Source organism: Mustelus asterias, chromosome 5 (genome assembly GCF_964213995.1).
Source record: "Mustelus asterias chromosome 5, sMusAst1.hap1.1, whole genome shotgun sequence".
Lineage (NCBI taxonomy): Eukaryota > Metazoa > Chordata > Chondrichthyes > Carcharhiniformes > Triakidae > Mustelus > Mustelus asterias.
In genome coordinates, this window is record NC_135805.1 from 8680427 (window position 1) to 8701654 (window position 21228).

General features: G+C 45.5%; 1 protein-coding gene across 1 annotated transcript in view; it reads left to right on the plus strand.

Moving 5' to 3' along the window:
* The window catches only part of LOC144493945 (dynein axonemal heavy chain 8-like), a 1745965-nt gene that overhangs the window by 413056 nt on the left and 1311681 nt on the right, over positions 1–21228 (plus strand). Inside the window, exon 16 of the mRNA XM_078213522.1 lies at positions 16902–16978. Coding sequence (XP_078069648.1) covers positions 16902–16978 — 77 coding nt within the window. The remainder of the gene's footprint in view (positions 1–16901; positions 16979–21228) is intronic.

Consider the following 21228-nt stretch of genomic DNA (forward strand, 5'->3'; position numbering starts at 1 on the left):
GCGAGGTGATGCATTTTGGTAGATTGAACCAGGGCAGGACTTACTCAGTTAATGGTAGGGTGTTGGGGAGAGTTACAGAACAAAGAGATCGAGGGGTACATGTTCATAGCTCCTTGAAAGTGGAGTCACAGGTGGACAGAGTGGTGAAGAAGGCATTCAGCATGCTTGGTTTCATTGGTCAGAACATTGAATATAGGAGTTGGGACATCTTTTTGAAGTTGCACAAGACATTGGTAAGGCCACACTTGGAATACTGTGTGCAGTTCTGGTCACCCTATTATAGAAAGGATATTATTAAACTCGAAAGAGCAGAAAATATTTGCTGGGTGCTACCGGGACTTGGTGGTTTGAGTTATAAGGAGAGGCTGGATACACTGGGACTTTTTTCTCTGGAGCTTGGAAGGCTGAGGGGTGATCTTATAGAGGTCTATAAAATAATGAGGGGCATAGATCAGCTAGATGGTCAATATCTTTTCCCAAAGGTAGGGCAGTCAAAAACTAGAGGGCATAAGTTTAAGATGAGAGTGGAGAAATACAAAAGTGTCCAGAAGGGCAATTTTTTCACACAGAGGGTGGTGAATGTCTGGAACAAGCTGCCAGATGTAGTAGTAGAGGTGGGTACAATTTTGTCTTTTAAAACGTATTTAGACAGTTACATGGGTAAGATGGGTATAGAAGGATATGGGCCAAATGTGGGCAATTGGGACGAGCTTCGGTGTTTAATAAAAAGGGCAGCATGGACAAGTTGGGCTGAAGGGCCTGTTTCCATGCTGTAAACCTCTATGACTCTATGGCTCTAATTTCTACTCTTTCTTGTCTGCCAACCAGTCTTCTATCCATCTCAATACACCACCCCCTATCCCATGCGCTTTAATCTTACACAATAATCTCTGATGCAGGACTTTGTCAAACGCTTTCTGAAAGTCCAAATATATTTCCATCGACTGGTTCCCCCTTGTCAACTCCACTAGTTACATCTTCAAAGCATTCCAACAGATTTGTCAAGCATGATTTCCCCTTCATAAATCCATGCTGACTCTGCCTGATCCTGCCACTGCTTTCTAAATGCTCTGCTTTAAACTCCTTGATAATGAATTTGAGAATTTTCCCCACTACTGACATTAAGCTTACTGGTCTATAATTCCCTGTTTTCTCTCTACCTCCCTTTTTGAATATTGGAGTGACATTAGCTACTCTCCAATCTGAAGGGACGGTTCCCAAGTCTATAGAATCCTGGAAGACGACCACCAATGCATCCATTATTTCTAGAGCCACTTCCTCGAGTACTCTGGGATGTCGATTATCAGGCCCTGGGAATTTATCCGCCTTCAATCCCATCGATTTTCCCAGCACCATTTCTCTACTAAAATTGATCTCCTTCAGCTCTTCCCTTTCACTAAATCTTACATTCTACAACATTTCTGACATTTGATTTGTGTCCTCATTTGTGAAGACAGAACCAAAGTATATATTCAGTTGCTCAGCCATTTATTTGTCTCCTATTATACATTCCCCTGTTTCTGTCTGTAGGGGACCTACATTTGTCTTTACCAACCTCTTTCTCTTCACGTATCTATAGAAGCTCTTAGTGTCAGTCTTTATTTTCCCTGCAAGCTTACTTTCATACTCTATTTTCCCCTTCATAATCCATCCCTTGGTCCTTCTTTGCTGAATTCTAAACTGCTCCCAATCCTCAGACATTTTTTTTTCTGTATTCTTCTTTCTTGGATCAGATGCTGTCTCTAATTTCCTTTTTTAAGCCATGGATTGGCGCTCTTACCCATTTTGCTTTTGTGCTCGACAGGAATAAACAGTTGCTGCAGTTCCCCCATGCATTCCTTGAATGTTTGCCGTTGCCTACCCACTGTCATCCCTTTAAATAATTCTCCCCAATCTATCAAGGCCAACTCACGCCTCATATCTTCATAGGTTCCTTTTTTAAAATTCAGCACCCTACTGTCCGAATCAACTACTTCACACTCCATCTTGATAAAAAATTCTATCATGTTATGATCGCTCATCCCCAAGGGGTCTCATCCAGCTGGATTGGCAATAATTCCCTTCTCATTACACAGCACCCAGTCTAAGATGGCCTGCTCTCCAGTAGGTTCCTCCACATATTGGTCAAGAAAATCATCCTGTATACACTCCAGGAATTCCCCTTCTACTGCATTGTGGCTAATTTGATTTGCCCAGTCTATGTGCAGATTAAAATTACCCATGATCACCGATATGCCTTCATAATATGCATCTCTAAATTCATATTTAATGCCATTCCCAACATCACCACTGCAGTTTGGAGTCAATATATGACACCCAATAATGTTTTTTACCCCTTGGTATTTCCCATACAGACTCTACGATGTCAGAGCTAATATCCTTTCTCACTATTGTGTTAATTTCCTCTTTAACCAGCGGTGCCACTCCACCACCTTTTCCTTTATATCTGTCCTCCCTCAATATTAAATACCCTGGGACATTCAATTCCCATCCCTGGTCACCCTGCAGCTATGTCTCTGTAATCCCAATTATATCTGCGCAATTAATTCATCCACTTTATTGCAAATGCTCTGCGCATTATGTCACAAAGCCTTTAAGCTTGTCTTTTTAACATTGTTTTTCTCGCTCCCAATATTTTTCGCACTAGCCCTGTTTGAACTTGTCCTTGGTTTCTCTGCCTATCACTTTTCTTATTCCCTTTTCTACCTTTTGTTTTTGTCCTTGCTCCCTTCTTCTCTAACTCCTTACATAGTTTAACATCTCCCTGGCATATTTAAACCCTCCCCAACCGCTCTAGCAAACAGTCCCCCTAGGATATCAATCCCAGTGCTACCCAAATGTAACCTCCCCAATTTGTACAAGTCCCACCTCCCCCAGAACTGGTTCAATGCCCCAGGAGTCTGAAACCCTTCTCCTGACACCATCTTTTCAGTCGCGTATTCATCCGATATGTCCTGTCATTTCTACTCTGAGCTGTACCAATGCCAGATATTGGGCCTCTGCGATTAATTTTTCCTCAGCTGCTGGAGAGACAGCAACGTACCCGGAGATTGCAGGAGGGGGTGTCAGCCTCACTGCAGCAACTGAAAGCATGACCCACTCACAGTGGGGTATGGCTGAGGGGCTGCGGAGAATGGCCCAGTCCCAGGGGGCACATGCTGCTGCCATCGACAGGTGGCCCCAGATTCAGAGGGCCATCAGCGAGGCTTGCACACCATGGCATGAATCCAGGTGGGCTCCAGGACTGGCAGGGTCAGATGATGCTAGAGCTTTTGGAGCTCAATCCAGAAGCTCCGCCGATTCATGGAGCAACTCAGGGGCCTATGGGCACCCCAAGGGAGGAGGAAGGTATGCAACCCATGCCAGGGCCTTCCACCTGGGAGACTACGGCTGTTGCTACGCCTTCTGACTCCCCCCTTCCTGTCTCTGGTACATCTCCAGGGCAGCAGGATGAACAGGGTGGCAGGGATACGTCCGTGACACCTGGAAGCAGGCCAGGAGCCTCCACGTCCAGGCCCTCCAGGGGATGGCCGTGAAGAGCATCACAGGCCACAGGGCGTGGAACACAGCTGACAACCTCCACCTCCGATGTACATCCTGGGGACACACCTAGACGTAATGATAGGCCACTTAAAGTTAAGAGATTGTAGGGACACCAAGATGACATGGGTGCAAGAGTGTACCACCTAGGTTGAGGGAATTAGGCACAGTTAGTTTTCACGAGCACATGTTAAGAATGAACACTTTGAATTATTGCACTGTTACAGACATAAATAAGTGTACATGCACTCCACAGCTGCTATTATTATGTCTCTGATTGTCCTGCAGCAGGGATGACCATACCCTGACCTTAGCCGGATCATTGTGCACTATTGTGCATAGGGCAGGGCCCTTGGCACACTGTAACTGCAATCCCTAAATCCAGGCGCATGTTGTTTAACGTCACTGCACTTACAATCAAGGTGCTCAAAACCATCTGGGTGCCATGCAGGGCCACCGAGTCACTGAAGCTGCCATGGCATCCCCAGAACTAAGCAGACACTGGATACCCATTTGCCTCCACTTGTCCCCCGGCCCATAGCGGTGGCTCATGTTCTCTGATCTCCACCCAGGTGTGGGCCCAAGTGCTAGTGTGCATGCAGAGCTCAGGTAGGAGTCACACTTGTTTGCACCAGGGCATGGTCGGGGTGCCGCATAGCTAGTGGTCATTACCTTCCTGCCTGCAACATTAACTCATGAACACAGCCAACCCAGGATGTTACCATGGCACAGGAGAGTTACTAGCGTTATTATTGGCAGGGGTGGGGGGCGCGGGGTGGGGTGTGGTGGCTTGGTTTCCACTTGATGCACCGCACGGCCCCTAGTGTGAGAACCTGTAAGCGATGAGGGCCTCCCTTGCTGCCCTGGCATGCCGGATCCTTGCCACTGCCTGTTCTCCATTACCCTGTTGCTCATCAACATCACCATCATCACCCTCCTCCTCCATATCCTCCTGTGCTGCCTCCTTCCCAGCGATGGCCCAACTGGTCGCCTTCTACCTCCTCCTGCTCCTCCTCCAAAACGTCTCCCCGCTGTTGTGCCAGGTTGTGGAGCGCACAGCAGACCACCACTATGTGGGACACTTTCAGGGATTTGTACTGCAAGGCCCCACCAGAGCGGTGCAGGTACCATAAACGCATCTTGAGGAGCCCGATGCATCGCTCAATGAGTGACCGGGTGACAGCGTGGCCCTCATTGTAATGGGTCTCTGCTGGTCATTGGCCTCCGCACTGGTGTCATCAGCCAAGTCCTGAGCGGGTATCCCATGTCCCCCACCAGCCAACCCTGAAGCTGCTGTGACCTTCACCACCACCGGGAGTGGGTGTTCCCCTGTGCCCCGAGGTGCCAAGTCCTGCAGGACATGGCACAGGTGCCGCAATGTCTCCTTGCAGAGCCAGAGCCTACGATGGCACACGCTTTCCGACAGTTGTTCAGAGGACATGCGTGTCCAGAACTGTCAGGTTCTACGGATCCTCAGTCACCTGTTTCCCCACGCCCCCACCTCCCCTCCCCCCCCCCCCCCCCCCCCCCCACATCCCTTCCCCCGCTCCCAACTTCGGGCCGATTGGCAGCAGGTTCCTGCCTCCAGGTCCATATCAAGCTGTGATACATTTGGAAAGGATGCTTTCAGGTGCATCTGTAAAAATTGAGAGTCATAGAAACATAGAAAATAGGTGCAAGAGTAGGCCATTCGGCCCTTTGAGCCTGCACCACCATTTAATATGATCATGGCTGATCATGCACTTTCAGTATTCCACTCCCGCTTTCTCTCCATACCTCTTGATCCATTTGGCCACAAGGGCCAGGTCCAGCTCTCTCTTGAATACATCTAACTAAAGCTCTGAAGCTTTCTGTGGTAGAGGATTCCACAGGTTCACAACTCTCTTAGTGAAGAAGTTCTTTCTCGTCTCAGTCCTGACCCTTTATTTTTAGACTGTGACCCTTAGTTCTGGACTTCGCAAACATTGGGAACATTCTTCCCACATCTAGCTTGTCCAGTCCCATCAGGATTTTATATGTTTCTATGAGATTCCCCCTCCTTCTTCTAAATTCCAGTGAGTACAAGCCAATCCAGTCTTTCTTCATATGTTAGTCCTGCCATTCCGGGAATCTGTCTGGTGAACCTTTGCTGGACTCCACCAATTTGTCTAGCACAATTTCCCTGTAGTGAATCCATGCTAACTTGGATCGATCCTTGGATTGATCCTCCCACCACTTTCCACATGCTCAGATATGACAACCTTAATAATTGACTCCGGCATTTTCACCATCGCCGATGTCAGGCGATCCTTTTTTTTATTCACATGGGCATCGTCGGCTGGCCAGCATTTATTGCCCATCCTTAGTTGCCCTTGAGAAGGTGGTGGTGAGCTGCCTTCTTGAATCTCTGCAATCCATGTGCTGTGGGTTGACCCACACTGCATTAGGGAGGGAATTACAGAATTTTGACCCAACGACTGCAAAAAAACAGCGATATATTTCCAAGTCAGGCAGTGAGTGGCTTGGAGGGGAACTTGCAGGTAGTGATGTTCCCATGTATCTATTGCCCTTGTCCTTCTCGATGGAAATGGTTGTGGGTTTGGAAGGTGCTGTCTAAGGATCTTTGGTGAATTGCTGTAGTGAATCTTATCGTTTGTACACACTACTACTACTGAGCATCGGTAATGGCGAGAGTGGATGTTTGTAGGTGTGGTGCCAATCAAGCAGGCTGCTTTGTCCTAGATGGTGTCAAGCTTCTTGAGTGTTGTTGGAGCTGCACCCATCCAGGCAAGTGGGGAGTATTCCATCACACTCCTGACTTGTGTCTGTCCTGGGTATGCTTTTGGGAGTCAGGAGGTGAGTTACTTGCCTCAGTATTCCTAGCCTCTGACTTGGTCTTGTAGCACTGTGTTTATGTGGTGAGTCCAGTTGAGTTTCTGACTCAATCATTGAGTTTCAATGATAACTCCAAGGATGTTGATAGTGGGGGATTCAATGATGGTAACACCATTGAATGTCAAGGGGCAGCGGTTAGAGTGTCTCTTATTGGTGATGGTCATTGCCTGGCATTTGTGTGGCACGAATGTTAATTGCCACTTGTCAGCCCAAGCCTGGATGTTGCCCAGTTCTTGTTGCATTTGGACATGGACTGCTTCAGTATCTGAAGAGTCGTGAATAGTGCTGAACATTGTGCAATCATCAGCGAACACTCCCACTTCTGACCTTGGGACAGAGGGAGCTGAAGATGGTTGGGCCTAGGACACTACCCTTAACTGGAATGTGGCAACAGAGCAGGTCAAATATTTGAAAATTATGAGGCAATTTGCTAACCTCCTGAATCCTCAAATCCACTCTGATTTATTAGACCCAAGCCAGATATGTGATGGAAGCGAGCACCATGGTGGGGCCGAGTTCAAGATTATTTGATTTGATTTATTATTGTCACATGTATTAGCATACAGTGAGAAGTATTGTTTCTTGCACGCTATACAGACAAAACATACTGTTCATAGAGTACATAGGGGAGAAGAAAAGGAGAGGGTGCAGAATATAGTGTCACAGTCACAGCTAGTATCTAGAGAAAAGTCAACTTAATATAAGGTAGGTTCATTCAAAAGTCTGATGGCAGCAGGGAAGAAGGAAGTCGGTTGGTCCATGATCTCAGACTTTATCTTTTTCCTGACGGAAGAAGGTTGAAAAGAGTATGTCTGGAGGGCGTGGAGTTCTTGATTATGCTGGCTGCTTTTCTGAGGAAGCAGGAAGTGGAGATGGAGTCAATGAATGGGAGGCTGGTTTGCATGATGGACTGGGCTATGTTCACAACCTTTGTAGTTTCTTGTGGTCTTGGGCAGAGCAGGTGCTATACCAAGCTGTGATACAACCGGAATGGATGCTTTCTGTGGTGCCTCTGTAAAGATTGGTGAGGGTCGCAGCAGACATGCCTGAGAAAGTGGCGGCATTGGTGGGTTTTCTTAACTGTAGCATCAGTGTGGAGGGACGAGGACAGATTAGAATCATAGAATTATACTATCAGAAGAGGCCCTTCAGCCCATCGAGTCCGACATGGTGACATGCTAAGTGCTCACCCAGGTACTTTTAAAAGGATGTTAGGCAACCCGCCTTTACCACCCTCCCAGACATTCAGACTGTCACCACCCTCTGGATAAAAATATTTTTTCCTCAGATTCCCCCTAAACCTATATCCCCTTGAGACTGACCCTTCAACTAAGGGGAACAGCTGTTCTTTATCCACTCTGTCCATGTCCCTCATAATCTTGTACACCTCGATCAGATTGCTCGTCAGTCTTCTCTGCTCCATGAAAACATCCGAAGTCTACCCAGCTTCTCTTTGTAACTTAAATGTTCCATCCCAGGCAACGTGCTGGTAAATCTCCTCTGCAACCCCTCCAGTGTAATCACATCCTTCCTATAATGTGGTGACCAGAACGGCACACAATACTCTAGCTGCGGCTTCACCAAAGTTCTATATAACTCCAACATGACTTCCCTGCTTTTGTAATCTACACCTCGATTGATAAAGGCAAGTGTCCAATATGCCTTTTTACCATCCTACTAACATGCCCTTCCACTTTCAGAGATGTGTGGATGAACATGCCAAGGTCACTTTGTTCCACTTTGTTCCTAATGTCCTACCATTTATCGAAAACTTCCTTGTCAAATTGTTCCTTCCAAAGTATATTACCTCACACTTTTCAGGATTAAATTCCATCTGCCACTTATCTGCCCATTTGACCATTCCGTCTATATCTTCTGGTACCCCAATCACTCTGCTTCACTGTTAGCTACCCGGCCAATCTTTGTGTCATCCGCAAACTTACTAATCCTACCCCCCACAGAGTCATTTATGTCATTTATGTAAATGACAAATAATAAGGAACCCAACACAGATCCCTGTGCTATGCCACTGGCACTGGCCTCCAGTCTCTAAAATAGCCATCTGTCATCACACTCTGTCTCCTACAACTGAGCAAATTTTGAATCTGCTTTATCAAATTATCCTGTATCCCATGTGCATTTACTTTCTTCACAAATCTCCCATGTGAGACCTTGTCAAAGGCTTTGCTGAAATCTATATAAATTACATCAATTACACTACCCTCATCTACACATCTGGTCACCTCCTCAAAAATTCAATTAAATTTGTTAGGTACGACTTCCCTCTGACAAATTCATGCTGACTATCCCTGATCAAGCTTTCCCTCTCAAGTGGAAATTGATGCTCTCCTTCAGAAGTTTCTCCTATAATTTCCCTACCTTGAGACTCCTGGTCTGCAGTTCACTCGTTTATTTCTACAACCCTTCTTAAATAGCAAAACCACATTAGCTGTTCTCCAGTCGTCTGGCATCTCCTCCATGGCCAGAGGGCAATTAAAAATTTGGGTTAGAGACCCTGCAATTTCCTCCCTCGCCTCCCACAATTCATCCAGACTTGGAGCTTTATCCATCTTTAAGCCTGCCAAAAAGAAAAGAGAGGCGTATGGTAGGTCCAGGCAGCTAAAAATGGAGGGAGCTCTGGAGGAGTACAAAGAAAGTAGGAAAGAACTCAAACGGGGAATTAGAAGAGCAAAAAGGGGTCACAAAATGTTCTTGGCAGACAGGATTAAGGAGAATCCCAAGGCATTTTATTCATACGTTAGGAACAAAAGGGTTGTCAGGGAAAAAATCGGACCTCTCAGGGACAAAAGTGGGGAATTATGCTTGGAGCCCAAAGAAGTAGGGGAGATCCGAAATGAATACTTTGCGTCGGTATTCACAAAGGAGAGGGATGTGTTGACTGGGAGTGTCTCGGAGGGGAGTGTTGACTCGTTGGAGAAAATCTCCATTACAAGGGAGGAAGTGTGAGGTTTGTTAGAGAATTTAAAGACTGACAAATCCCCAGGGCCTGATGGAATCTATCCAAGGCTGCTCAGGGAGACGAGAGATGAAATAGTTGGGCCTCTGACGCAAATCTTTGTCTCGTCACTGGACGCAGGTGAGGTCCCAGAGGATTGGAGGACAGCTAATGTGGTCCCGTTATTTAAGAAGGGTAGGAAGGATAACCCGGGTAATTATAGGCCGGTGAGCTTGACGTCCGTGGTGGGGAAGTTGTTGGAGAAGATTCTTAGAGATAGGATGTATGCGCATTTAGAAAGGAATAAACGCATTAACGATAGTCAGCATGGTTTTGTGAGAACATAAGAACATAAGAACATAAGAAATAGGAGGCCATCTAGCCCCTCGAGCCTGCCCCGCCATTCAATAAGATCATGGCTGATCTGACGTGGATCAGTACCACTTACCCGCCTGATCCCCATAACCCTTAATTCCCTTACCGATCAGGAATCCATCCATCCGCGCTTTAAACATATTCAGCGAGGTAGCCTCCACCACCTCAGTGGGCAGAGAATTCCAGAGATTCACCACCCTCTGGGAGAAGAAGTTCCTCCTCAACTCTGTCTTAAACCGACCCCCCTTTATTTTGAGGCTGTGTCCTCTAGTTTTAACTTCCTTACTAAGTGGAAAGAATCTCTCCGCCTCCACCCTATCCAGCCCCCGCATTATCTTATAAGTCTCCATAAGATCCCCCCTCATCCTTCTAAACTCCAACGAGTACAAACCCAATCTCCTCAGCCTCTCCTCATAATCCAAACCCCTCATCTCCGGTATCAACCTGGTGAACCTTCTCTGCACTCCCTCCAATGCCAATATATCTTTCCTCATATAAGGGGACCAATACTGCACACAGTATTCCAGCTGCGGCCTCACCAATGCCCTGTACAGGTGCATCAAGACATCCCTGCTTTTATATTCTATCCCCCTCACAATATAGGCCAACATCCCATTTGCCTTCTTGATCACCTGTTGTACCTGCAGACTGGGCTTTTGCGTCTCATGCACAAGGACCCCCAGGTCCCTTTGCACGGTAGCATGTTTTAATTTGTTTCCATTGAGATAGTAATCCCATTTGTTATTATTTCCTCCAAAGTGTATAACCTCGCATTTCTCAACGTTATACTCCATTTGCCATATCCTCGCCCACTCACTCAGCCTGTCCAAATCTCTCTGCAGATCTTCTCCGTCCTCCACACGATTCACTTTTCCACTTATCTTTGTGTCGTCTGCAAACTTCGTTACCCTACACTCCGTCCCCTCCTCCAGATCATCTATATAAATGGTAAACAGTTGCGGCCCGAGTACCGATCCCTGCGGCACGCCACTAGTTATCTTCCTCCAACCGGAAAAACACCCATTTATTCCGACTCTTTGCTTCCTGTCGGATAGCCAGTCCCCAATCCACTTTAACACACTACCCCCAACTCCGTGTGCCCTAATCTTCTTCAGCAGCCTTTTATGGGGCACCTTATCAAACGCCTTTTGGAAATCCAAAAACACCGCATCCACCGGTTCTCCTCCATCAACCGCCCTCGTCACATCTTCATAAAAATCCAACATGTTCGTCAAGCACGACTTTCCCCTCATGAATCCATGCTGCGTCTGATTGATCGAACCATTTCTATCCAGATGCCCTGCTATCTCCTCTTTAATAATGGATTCCAGCATTTTCCCTACTACAGACGTTAAGCTGACCGGCCTATAGTTACCCGCCTTTTGTCTCCTTCCTTTTTTAAACAGCGGCGTAACATTAGCCGTTTTCCAATCAACCGGCACTACCCCAGAATGCAACGAGTTTTGATAAATAATCACTAACGCATCCACTATTACCTCTGAGAGGGAGGTCATGCCTCACTAACCTGGTGGAGTCTTTTGAAGAAGTGACCAAAATGGTTGACGAGGGAAGGGCCGTGGATGTCGTCCATATGGACTTTAGTAAAGCGTTTGACAAAGTCCCTCATGGTAGGCTGGTGAAAAAGGTTGGATCTCATGGGATAAAGGGGGAGGTGGCTAGATGGGTGGAGAACTGGCTTGGTCACAGAAGACAGAGGGTGGTAGTGGCAGGGTCTTTTTCCGGCTGGAGGCCTGTGACTAGTGGTGTTCCGCAGGGCTCTGTTTTGGGACCTCTGCTGTTTGTGGTTTATATAAATGATCTGGACGAAGGTGTAACTGGGGTGATCAGTAAGTTTGCGGACGACACAAAATTGGCAGGACTTGCAGATAGTGAGGAGCATTGTCAGAAGCTACAGAAGGATATAGATAGGCTGGAAATTTGGGCAAAGAAATAGCAGATGGAGTTCAATCCTGATAAATGCGAAGTGATGCATTTTGGTAGAAATAATGTAGGGAGGAGCTATACGATAAATGGCAGAACCATAAAGGGTGTAGATATGCAGAGGGACCTGGGTGTGCAAGTCCACAGATCCTTGAAAGTGACGTCACAGGTGGAGAAGGTGGTGAAGAAGGCATATGGCATGCTTGCCTTTATAGGACGGGGCATAGAGTATAAAAGTTGGGGTCTGATGTTGCAGATGTATAGAACGTTGGTTCGGCCGCATCTGGAATACTGCGTCCAGTTCTGGTCGCCACACTACCAGAAGGACGTGGAGGCTTTGGAGAGAGTACAGAGGAGGTTTACCAGGATGTTACCTGGTATGGAAGGGCTTAGTTATGAGGAGAGATTGGGTAAACTGGGGTTGTTCTCCCTGGAAAGACGGAGGATGAGGGGAGACTTAATAGAGGTGTATAAAATTATGAAAGGCATAGATAGGGTGAACGGTGGGAAACTTTTCCCCAGGTCGGTGGTGACGTTCACGAGGGGTCATAGGTTCAAGGTGAAGGGGGGGAGGTTTAGCACAGATATCAGAGGGACATATTTTACACAGAGGGTGGTGGGGGCCTGGAATGCGCTGCCAGGCAAGGTGGTGGAGGCGGACACACTGGGAACGTTTAAGACTTATCTAGACAGCCATATGAACGGAGTGGGAATGGAGGGATACAAAAGAATGGTCTAGTTTGGACCAGGGAGCGGCGCGGGCTTGGAGGGCCGAAGGGCCTGTTCCTGTGCTGTATTGTTCTTTGTTCTTTGTTCTAACACCTCCAATACCTAGTCCTTCCCTATGTCAATTTGTTCAAGAACCTCACAGTTTCTTCCCCTGAATTCCATACCTTCTGAAGATAGATTAAGACAGTAGTCTTCATTCTTCTTTCTTCCAAACTGTAATCAAACTCAAAAACAAGAGTAAATTCGAGAAATCTTCAACTTAAATTTTAATAGTTTTAACACTTTCTTTAACATTTCGAAGTTAAACCAAAGTGTAATGCATTGCATTTATTACCTGCTATAAATACTCTACAAGAACGAACAATGACTTTAACAACTCATGTTCCCAAACTAATGCAACAACGACCACCTATATTTAACAAGCAATCAGATCACACAAACACACTGAAATACAAAAACTACTCAAATTATCAGTTCAACTTCAGATTTTCTCAACTCAATTTTTTTTCATCTTGCCATTTAATTTACAATATTTCCCTGGTAAGGTGAGAGAACATAGTTCCTTTCTCTCTCAATTCTGTAACACAACATTGCACACTACACCTCCTTTTAAAAAAGAAGCAAAGGACCCCTTGGGGTTCTCTGCGACATTGGGATTTAAGGTTTTAAAGTTTAAGGTTTAAGCTCCTTACCCCATGTGGTCTGTTCGAATGGGGTTCATGGGCATAGCATTTTCTAAAAACGCAAGACTATCCATTGGTGGAGACAGTTAAGTCTGCATTCAGAACCACATACAGTAGTGGGATTCTTTAAAACATTCATTCCTTCCCAATCAACACCATCTCCTGGTAATTCTGTGCCTTTGGATCAGGGCAAAATCTAAACTTACTGAGGGATTAGGTGCCTCCGGAAAAGGAGATGGAGGTCCCCAGTTAACGTCACGTGCAAAATGGGCATTCTCTCCCAGATACAATCCATAACCCACTCCATAATCACTATCTTCCTCAGACTCAACTGTCCCAAATACAAAGAGCAAAGAAAATTACAACACAAGATCAGGCCCTTTGGACCTCCAAGCCTGCAACGACCATGCTTCCCATCTGAACTAAAACCCCCTACCCTTCCGGGGACCATATCCTTTTATTTCCATCCTATTCATCTATTTGTCCAATCGTCCCTTAAAAGTCACTATCGTATCTGCTTTCACTACCTTCCTGGTAGCGAGTTCCAGGCACCCACCACCCTATGTGTAAAAAACTTGTCTCGTACATCTTGCACCTTAAACCTATGCTCCCTAGTAATTGACTCTTCCACCCTGGGAAAAAGCTTCTGACTATCCACTCTATCCATGCCCCTCATAATCTTGTAGACTTCTATCAGGTCGCCCCTCAACCTCTGTCGTTCCAGTGAGAACAAACCAACTTTCACCAACCTTTCATAGCTAATGTTCTCCATACAAGACAACATTCTGGTAAATCTTTTCTGTACCCACTCCAAAGCCTCCACACCCTTCTGGTAGTGCAGCGACCAAAATTGAACACTATATTCCAAGTGCAGCCTAATGAAGGTTCTATAAAGCTGCAACATAACTTGCCAATTTTTAAACTCAGTGCTCCAGCCGATGAAGGCAGGAATGCCGTATGCCTTCCTGACTACCTTCTCCACCTGCGTTGCCACTTTCAGTGACATGTGTACCTGAACAGTCAGATCCCTCTGCCTATCAATACTCTAAAGGGTTATAGAGTCATAGAAGTTTACAGCATGGAAACAAGCCCTTCGGCCCAACTTGCCCATGCCGCCCATTTTTTGAAACCCGAAGCTAGTCCCAATTGCCCGCATTTGGTCCATATCCCTCAATACCCATCTTACCCATGTAACTGTCTAAATGCTTTTTAAAAGTCAAAATTGTACCCGCCTCTACTACTACCTCTGGCAGCTTGTTCCAGACACTCACCGCCCCCTGTGTGAAAAAATTGCCCCTCTGGACACTTTTGTATTCTCCCCTCTCATCTTAAACCTATGCCCTCTAGGTTTAGACTCCCCTACCTTTGGGAAATGATATTGGCTATCTAGCTGATCTATGCCCCTCATTATTTTATAGACCCCTATAAGATCACCCATCAGCCTTCTATTCTCCTGACAAAAAAGTCCCCAGTCTATCCAGCCTCTCCTATAACTCAAACCATCAAGTCCCGGTAGCGTCCTAGTAAGTCTTTTCTGCTCTCTTTCTAGTTTAATAATATCCTTTCTATAATAGGGTGACCAGAACGATACAGTGATTTGTACAACTTCAACAAGACATCCCAATTCCTGTATTCAATGTCCTGACCAATGAAACCAAGCATGCCAAATGCCTTCTTCACCACCTGTCCACCTGTGACTCCACTTTTAATGGGCTATGAACCTGTATACCTAGATCTCTTTGTTCGATAACTCTCCCCAACACCTACCATTAACTGAGTAAGTCCTGCCCTGGTTAAATCTACCAAACTGCATCACATTGCATTTATCTAAATTAAACACCATCTGCCATTCGTCAGCCCACTGGCCCAATTGATCAAGATCCCATTGCAATCCTAGATAACCTTCTTCAGTGTCCACTGTGCCACCAATCTTGGTGTCATCTGCAAACTTACTAACCATGCCTCCTAAATTCTCATCCAAATCATTAATATAAATGACAAATGTAGTTTTTCTATGTTTCTATTAATAGGATGGAGGGTTATAGGTCGGCCTAAAAGGTAGGGATATGTTCGGCACAACTTGTGGGGCCGAAGGGCCTGTTTTGTGCTGTAGTTTTTCTATGTTTCTATGTTTCTAAATAGCAGTGGACCCAGCACCAATCCCTGAGGCACACCACTGGTCACAGGCCTCCAGTTTGAAAAATAACCCTCTGCAAACATCCTCTGTCTTCTGTCATCAAGTCAATTTTGTTTCCATTTGGCTACAACCATGCGGTACCTTGTCAAAAGCCTTGCTAAAGTCCATGTGGACAACATTAACTGCACTGCCCTCATCGACCTTCTTGGTTACCCCTTCAAAAAACTCAATCAAATTTTCCACTCACAAAGTCATGCTGACTGGGTGAGATGGATATATGGGACAATCGCAGGCAACTGGGGCTAGCTTAGTGGTTAAAAATAAAGGACGGCATGGACAAGTTGGGCCTATGGGCCTGCTTCCATGCTGTAAACCTCTGACTCTATAAACATCTCTCAACATACATATCCTTTGATTTCTGTTACTGAGCCAATTTTGGATTTAATGTACCACTTTACCCTGTATCTCCAAGAGATTCCACTTTTCTAACCAGTTTGACATGTAGAACGTTGTCAAATGTCTTAGTGAAATACATGAAGACAACATCCATTGCACTATCCTCATCAATCCTCCTTGCTACTTCATCAAAAAATTCTATGAAGTTAGTAAGACGTAACTTTCCCCTAATAATTGCATGCTGACAATCCCTGATAAATCCATGCCTTTCCTGATCTTTGTCCCTTGCCCTGGTTCCAGACCACTTGTCCCCAGTGTCTCATCACATACAGATCCTGCCTCTATGCTTCAGAAGAATATGACATCTTGGTTTATCTGTTAAGCAAAACATGATCTATTGCAGTATTTCAAACTTGTTTCAATGCAACAATTCACCCTGAACCCAGTCCTTGAATAAGCCTCAAATAGAAACATAGAAATATAGAAAATAGATGCAGGAGTAGGCCATTCGGTTCTTCGAGTCTGCTCCGTCATTCATTATGATCATGGCTGATCATCAAATTCAATACTCTGATCCCGCCTTCCCTCCATATTCCTCGATCCCTTTAGCCCCAAGAGCTACATCTAATTTCTTCTTGAAATCACACACTTTGGCCTCAAATATAGCTTTGAAATAGCCTACTGATGCTTTTTCACTATGAACTCTTATACAAAAAATTGGTAGTTTGAGGAGAAGCAGATAACACGAGGAAATTAGGAAATATTTGGTGAAAAATATAATAATAATGCTTCATTATTGTATTTAAGTCATGCTCCCAAAGTACAACTAGGAACTTGATTTAAATATAACAGTAGCTGGTGAAGTTTCCCAGGACCCAGGAACCTGACAGCAAAATATTGGACAGGAGCAGCATGTTTCAGAAGCAGGTTCTGAATATACTCCTTCTCTGCATCTCCAGACAAACCTTTACTTCCAATCATATTCTGTTTCTGGACTGTGCTACAATTGTGGCCAATCATCCCAAAACCCAATTTCCAGCCTTTCCTACAATCTGCCATAAACACCCAATTGACAGCTGCCTGAAATATGCCAGCACCCCCACCCTGAACTGATGGCTGACCTATGATTGCTGACCATCCACTCCTTCCTCACCTCCTCACAAATATTAGGGCCAATATTTCACAACTCTATAGAATGCTTTGTACAATACATTTTGGGAATGATCATTGAAATCATTAAGGCTTGTAATTTTCTGTTTAATTATTTCAGAACCTGCTTGATGACTTTATGAGTAGCTGTTTTAGTAAAATGATTTCTTCACGGCATGCTTTACAACTTTTACAGAGGTACGTTTTAGAATGAATATTTTATTATGAACAAAATATAAATTGTGAAAATGATTGGCTTCATATTTTCAGATGAACTCCTGGGATTATTATAGGTGCAAAGGTTATCATGTTTGTGCTTACATTTTCATGAAGGAAAAAATTATTTAGGCCCCAGGGACCAGTCTTTCCCTGACTCAGGATAGTATTTCATTTTGAAAAGTCAGTGTGTGGCTAACTCAATGAAAATATTTTACAACTTTTATAAAATATTGACCATAAATGTCTGCATCAATGATCAGACTACTGATGCCGTTTTAGCTGCTTGTTATCTTTTGGGGTTTTTTAATTAAATATTTTCTTAGATTCACTGTCTTTCGCCTTTCTATTGCTTCTTATCTGGAGTGTCCCTACCTGCCCAAGATCAATGCGATGAGATTCAGGGATCTTAATAGTAAATCGTAATGATTAATGTTCATACATCACAAGACTCTAACCTTTATCTGCCTCATTACACCCATTGTTAAATATAATATTGGTTGTAGGACATAGTTTTAGAAAATCTTTGCAGAACAATCTCCTGGGCCCTGCCAATCTGACCCAGCGATACTCCAGGCCAGCCTCTCTTAGTTCCCCTTCTTCAAGAATTGCCTGTAACCCCAGCAGTGGCCATGCCCCAACCTGGCACTGCAGGGGTTAATGGACCTGTTGGCCAATGCAGTTGGCAGGATTTACTCTCCAGGTTGGGATGGAAGTCTCACCCTGTTAAATGGTTGTGGAGCAGACAGTTTTTCTATGGGCAGGCTGTATCTAACCCCCACCGACTATGGCAAGGTCTGCAAGACATAACAGGCTACAAGATGGAGGCATGTAAAATCGCTGGCTCCAACGCACCCCTCCCTGATGAGCTCAATGCATTCTACACCCGTTTTGAGCAAGAGGTCAGCGAGAGCATGCACTCCACCCTGGAAGCCCTGGATGAACCTGTATGTGGGGGTCTCCATTGCAGATGTCAGAGCAGCTTTCTTGAATGTCAACCCACAGAAAGTAACTGGTCCAGATGGGGTACCCGGACGTGCACTTAGATCCTGCATGGATCAGCTGGTGGAGGTGTTCGCAGACATCTTCAACCTCTCTTTACAACAATCTGAGGTCCCTATCTGCTTCAAGAAGACGACCATCATCCCGGCACCTAAGAAAAACCAAGCAGCGTGCCTTAATGACTATCGGCCAGTGGCTCTGACATCCATCATTATGAAGTGCTTCGAAAGATTAGTCATGGCATGAATCACTTCAAGCCTCCCAGACTGCCTGCATCCATTACAGTTTGCGTACTGCCGCAACAGGTCCACAGCAGACTCAACCCTGGAACACCTAGATAAGAAGGACACCTACGTCAGACTCCTATTTATTGACTACAGCTCAGCCTTCAATACTATTATTCCTATGAAACTCATCTCCCAAGTGGCCTGGGCCTCGGCACCTCCCTCTGCGACTGGATCCTGAACTTCTTAATTCACAGACCACAATCAGTAAGAATAGGCAACAACACCTCCTCCACGATCATCCTCAAACCGGTGCTCCACAAGGCCATGTTCTCAGCCCCCTACTATACTCCTTATGCACCTATGACTGTGTGGCCAAATTCCCCTCCAATTCAATTTTCAAGTTTGCTGACGATACCACCGTAATGCGTCGGATCTCAAACAATGACAAGACAGAATACAGGAATGAGATAGAGAATCTGGTGAACTGGTGCGGCAACAGTAATCTCTCCCTCAATGTCAACAAAACGAAGGAGATTGTCACCGACTTCAGGAAGCGTAAAGGGGAACATGCCCCTGTCTACATCAATGGGGACAAAGTAGAAAAGGTCGAGAGCTTCACGTTTTTAGGTGTTCAGATCACCAACAACCTGCCCTGGTCTCGTCATGCCGACACTATAGTTAAGAAAGCCCACCAACGCCTCTACTTTCTCAGAAGACTAAGGACATTTGGCATGTCAGCTACGACTCTCACCAACCTTTACAAAGGCACCATAAAAAGCATTATTTCTGTATTGCATCGCAGCTTGGTATGGCTCCTGCTCTGCCCAAGACCGCATGGAACTACAAAAGGTTGTGAATGTAGCTCAATTCATCACACAAACCAGCCTCCCATCCATTGACTCTGTCTATACTTCCCGCTGCCTCGGCAAAGCAGCCAGCATAATTAAGGACCCCACGCACCTGGACATTCTCTCTTCCATCTTCTTCCTTCGGGAAAAAGATACATAATTCTGAGGTCACGTACCAACCAACTCAAGAACAGCTTCTTCCCTGCTGCTGTCAGATTTTTGAATGGACTTACCTTACATTAAGTTGATCTTTCTCTGCACCCGAGCTATGAATGTAACACTACATTCTGCACTCTCTCGTTTCCTTCTCTTTGAACGGTATGTTTTGTCTGTATAGAGCGCAAGAAACAATACTTTTCACTGTATGTTAATACATGTGACAATAATAAATCAAATCAAATCAAATCAAATCTATAATCCAGTTCTATGTTTCTGACATGTGATTATCTGTGTAGTCTAATCCAAATAAAACTTCAGATCCTTCATTAAAACCACTCTAACTTTGACATGCTTGCATAATCTCTTCATTTATACATTCCATCACTGCACAGCTGCTCCATGGAGGCCAACACGTATCTCCCAGACAAACTTTAATTCCTTTACTGTTTCTTAATTCTACCCATAAATTGTCCACTGCTTGCCTGCCATATCATTGAAGAACTTTCACTCTTAACACCAAGACTCCCCTTCAACAGCTTTCCTTTCTCTCCAGTAGAAGATGACACACTTCTCAGTACTGACTCTTGGAGCCATTTCATAGTAATGTCAAAGTCTCAAAATTGAATTTGCACCTGCAATTCATTTAATTTGGTCTTTGTACATGATGAGCTTATAGAAAGAATGCATATTTGGATTCCAAAATCTAGAACAGGTTTATTGAACATCTTTACATGTGGTGCCGAATTTAATTTTTCCCAGGCTAGGACGGCTGATTCACAAATTTCAGACGAATAAAGAATGGCATCATATGAATCATCTATTATTTTTTAAAATGACATATGAAAAGAAACAAGTGGCTAAGGGAAAGAAAGTCATACTGATAAATTAACAATTATAAGAAGATGAATAAATAAAGATAAACATTAGAGTCTGAAAGAGTGAGTGTACATATCCACCTCCCTCCCAGGCCGTGATCTTACTGGCCAGCCTCACCTGCCGGGCACGAACTGGTTAGGCCTCTTCCTGGCTCAGTTTTGCTGGCAAGATTGTTTTTCACCCTTCTTTGCAAAGGATTGACTTCATTTCAATGCTATCAGCGCACCCAAGAAGGAATGTTCTACCCGCTGAAGCCACTGAAGCCCCCTGGGCAGAGGCAGGCAGTGCCCATGGAGCAGGGACGGGCAGTGCAGTGCCCATACGGCAGTGCCAGTATGCCACCCTATCACTGCCCCAGCACCCTGGCTATGCGCACCGAACACCGGGCAGTGCCAAGGGAGCAGGGCCTGAGGGGAGAGTGAGGCATGAGGGCAGAGGTGGGGCCTGAAGGGAGCAGGGTCATGATGGGGCACGGCCTTGATTGGGGAAGGGAAGGATTGGTATAGGCGAGGGTGACGATCAGGGTTTGGGGATCAGGATTGTCCGAGGCCGTGATTGAGGGGGGATGGGGATCAGGGGTTACTCTGCATCGGGGGAAGTAGGAGTTGGCTGGTCGGCGATCGGGGTGGTGGGGATGAGGATTAACACCATCAGGATGGAAAACAGGGGGGGAGGGGGGGGGGGCGGTCTGGATTGGCCAGAGCGGTGATCGGGGGGGTGGCGGGTGTGGAGATTGGCAATGTCCAGGGTGGCGATCGGGGGAAGAATGGTTGAGATCGGTTGTGGCAGTGATCCGGAGAGTGAGGGGCAATGTCCAGGGAAGTGATCATGGGAGGGGTGGGGAGGGGTGGGGAGGGAAGGGGGGCGTGAGGGTTGGTGGGGGGGATGAGGTGACATCTCCCAGTGCACTCGCCAGCTTCCCAACAAGAATAGGCTCAGCGCCTCCCCCTGACGAGAATCACATCTGGGCTGTTTTTTAAGTAATATATGATTGTATCTCTGAACTTGCCCAAAACATTGGTGCAATTCTCTGCCATTTTTACACTTGTACCGGCACTTAGAATATTTTTGTTAAGGTCACCCATCAGAATTTTGTTTGTAAGATTGCACCCTTCGAATA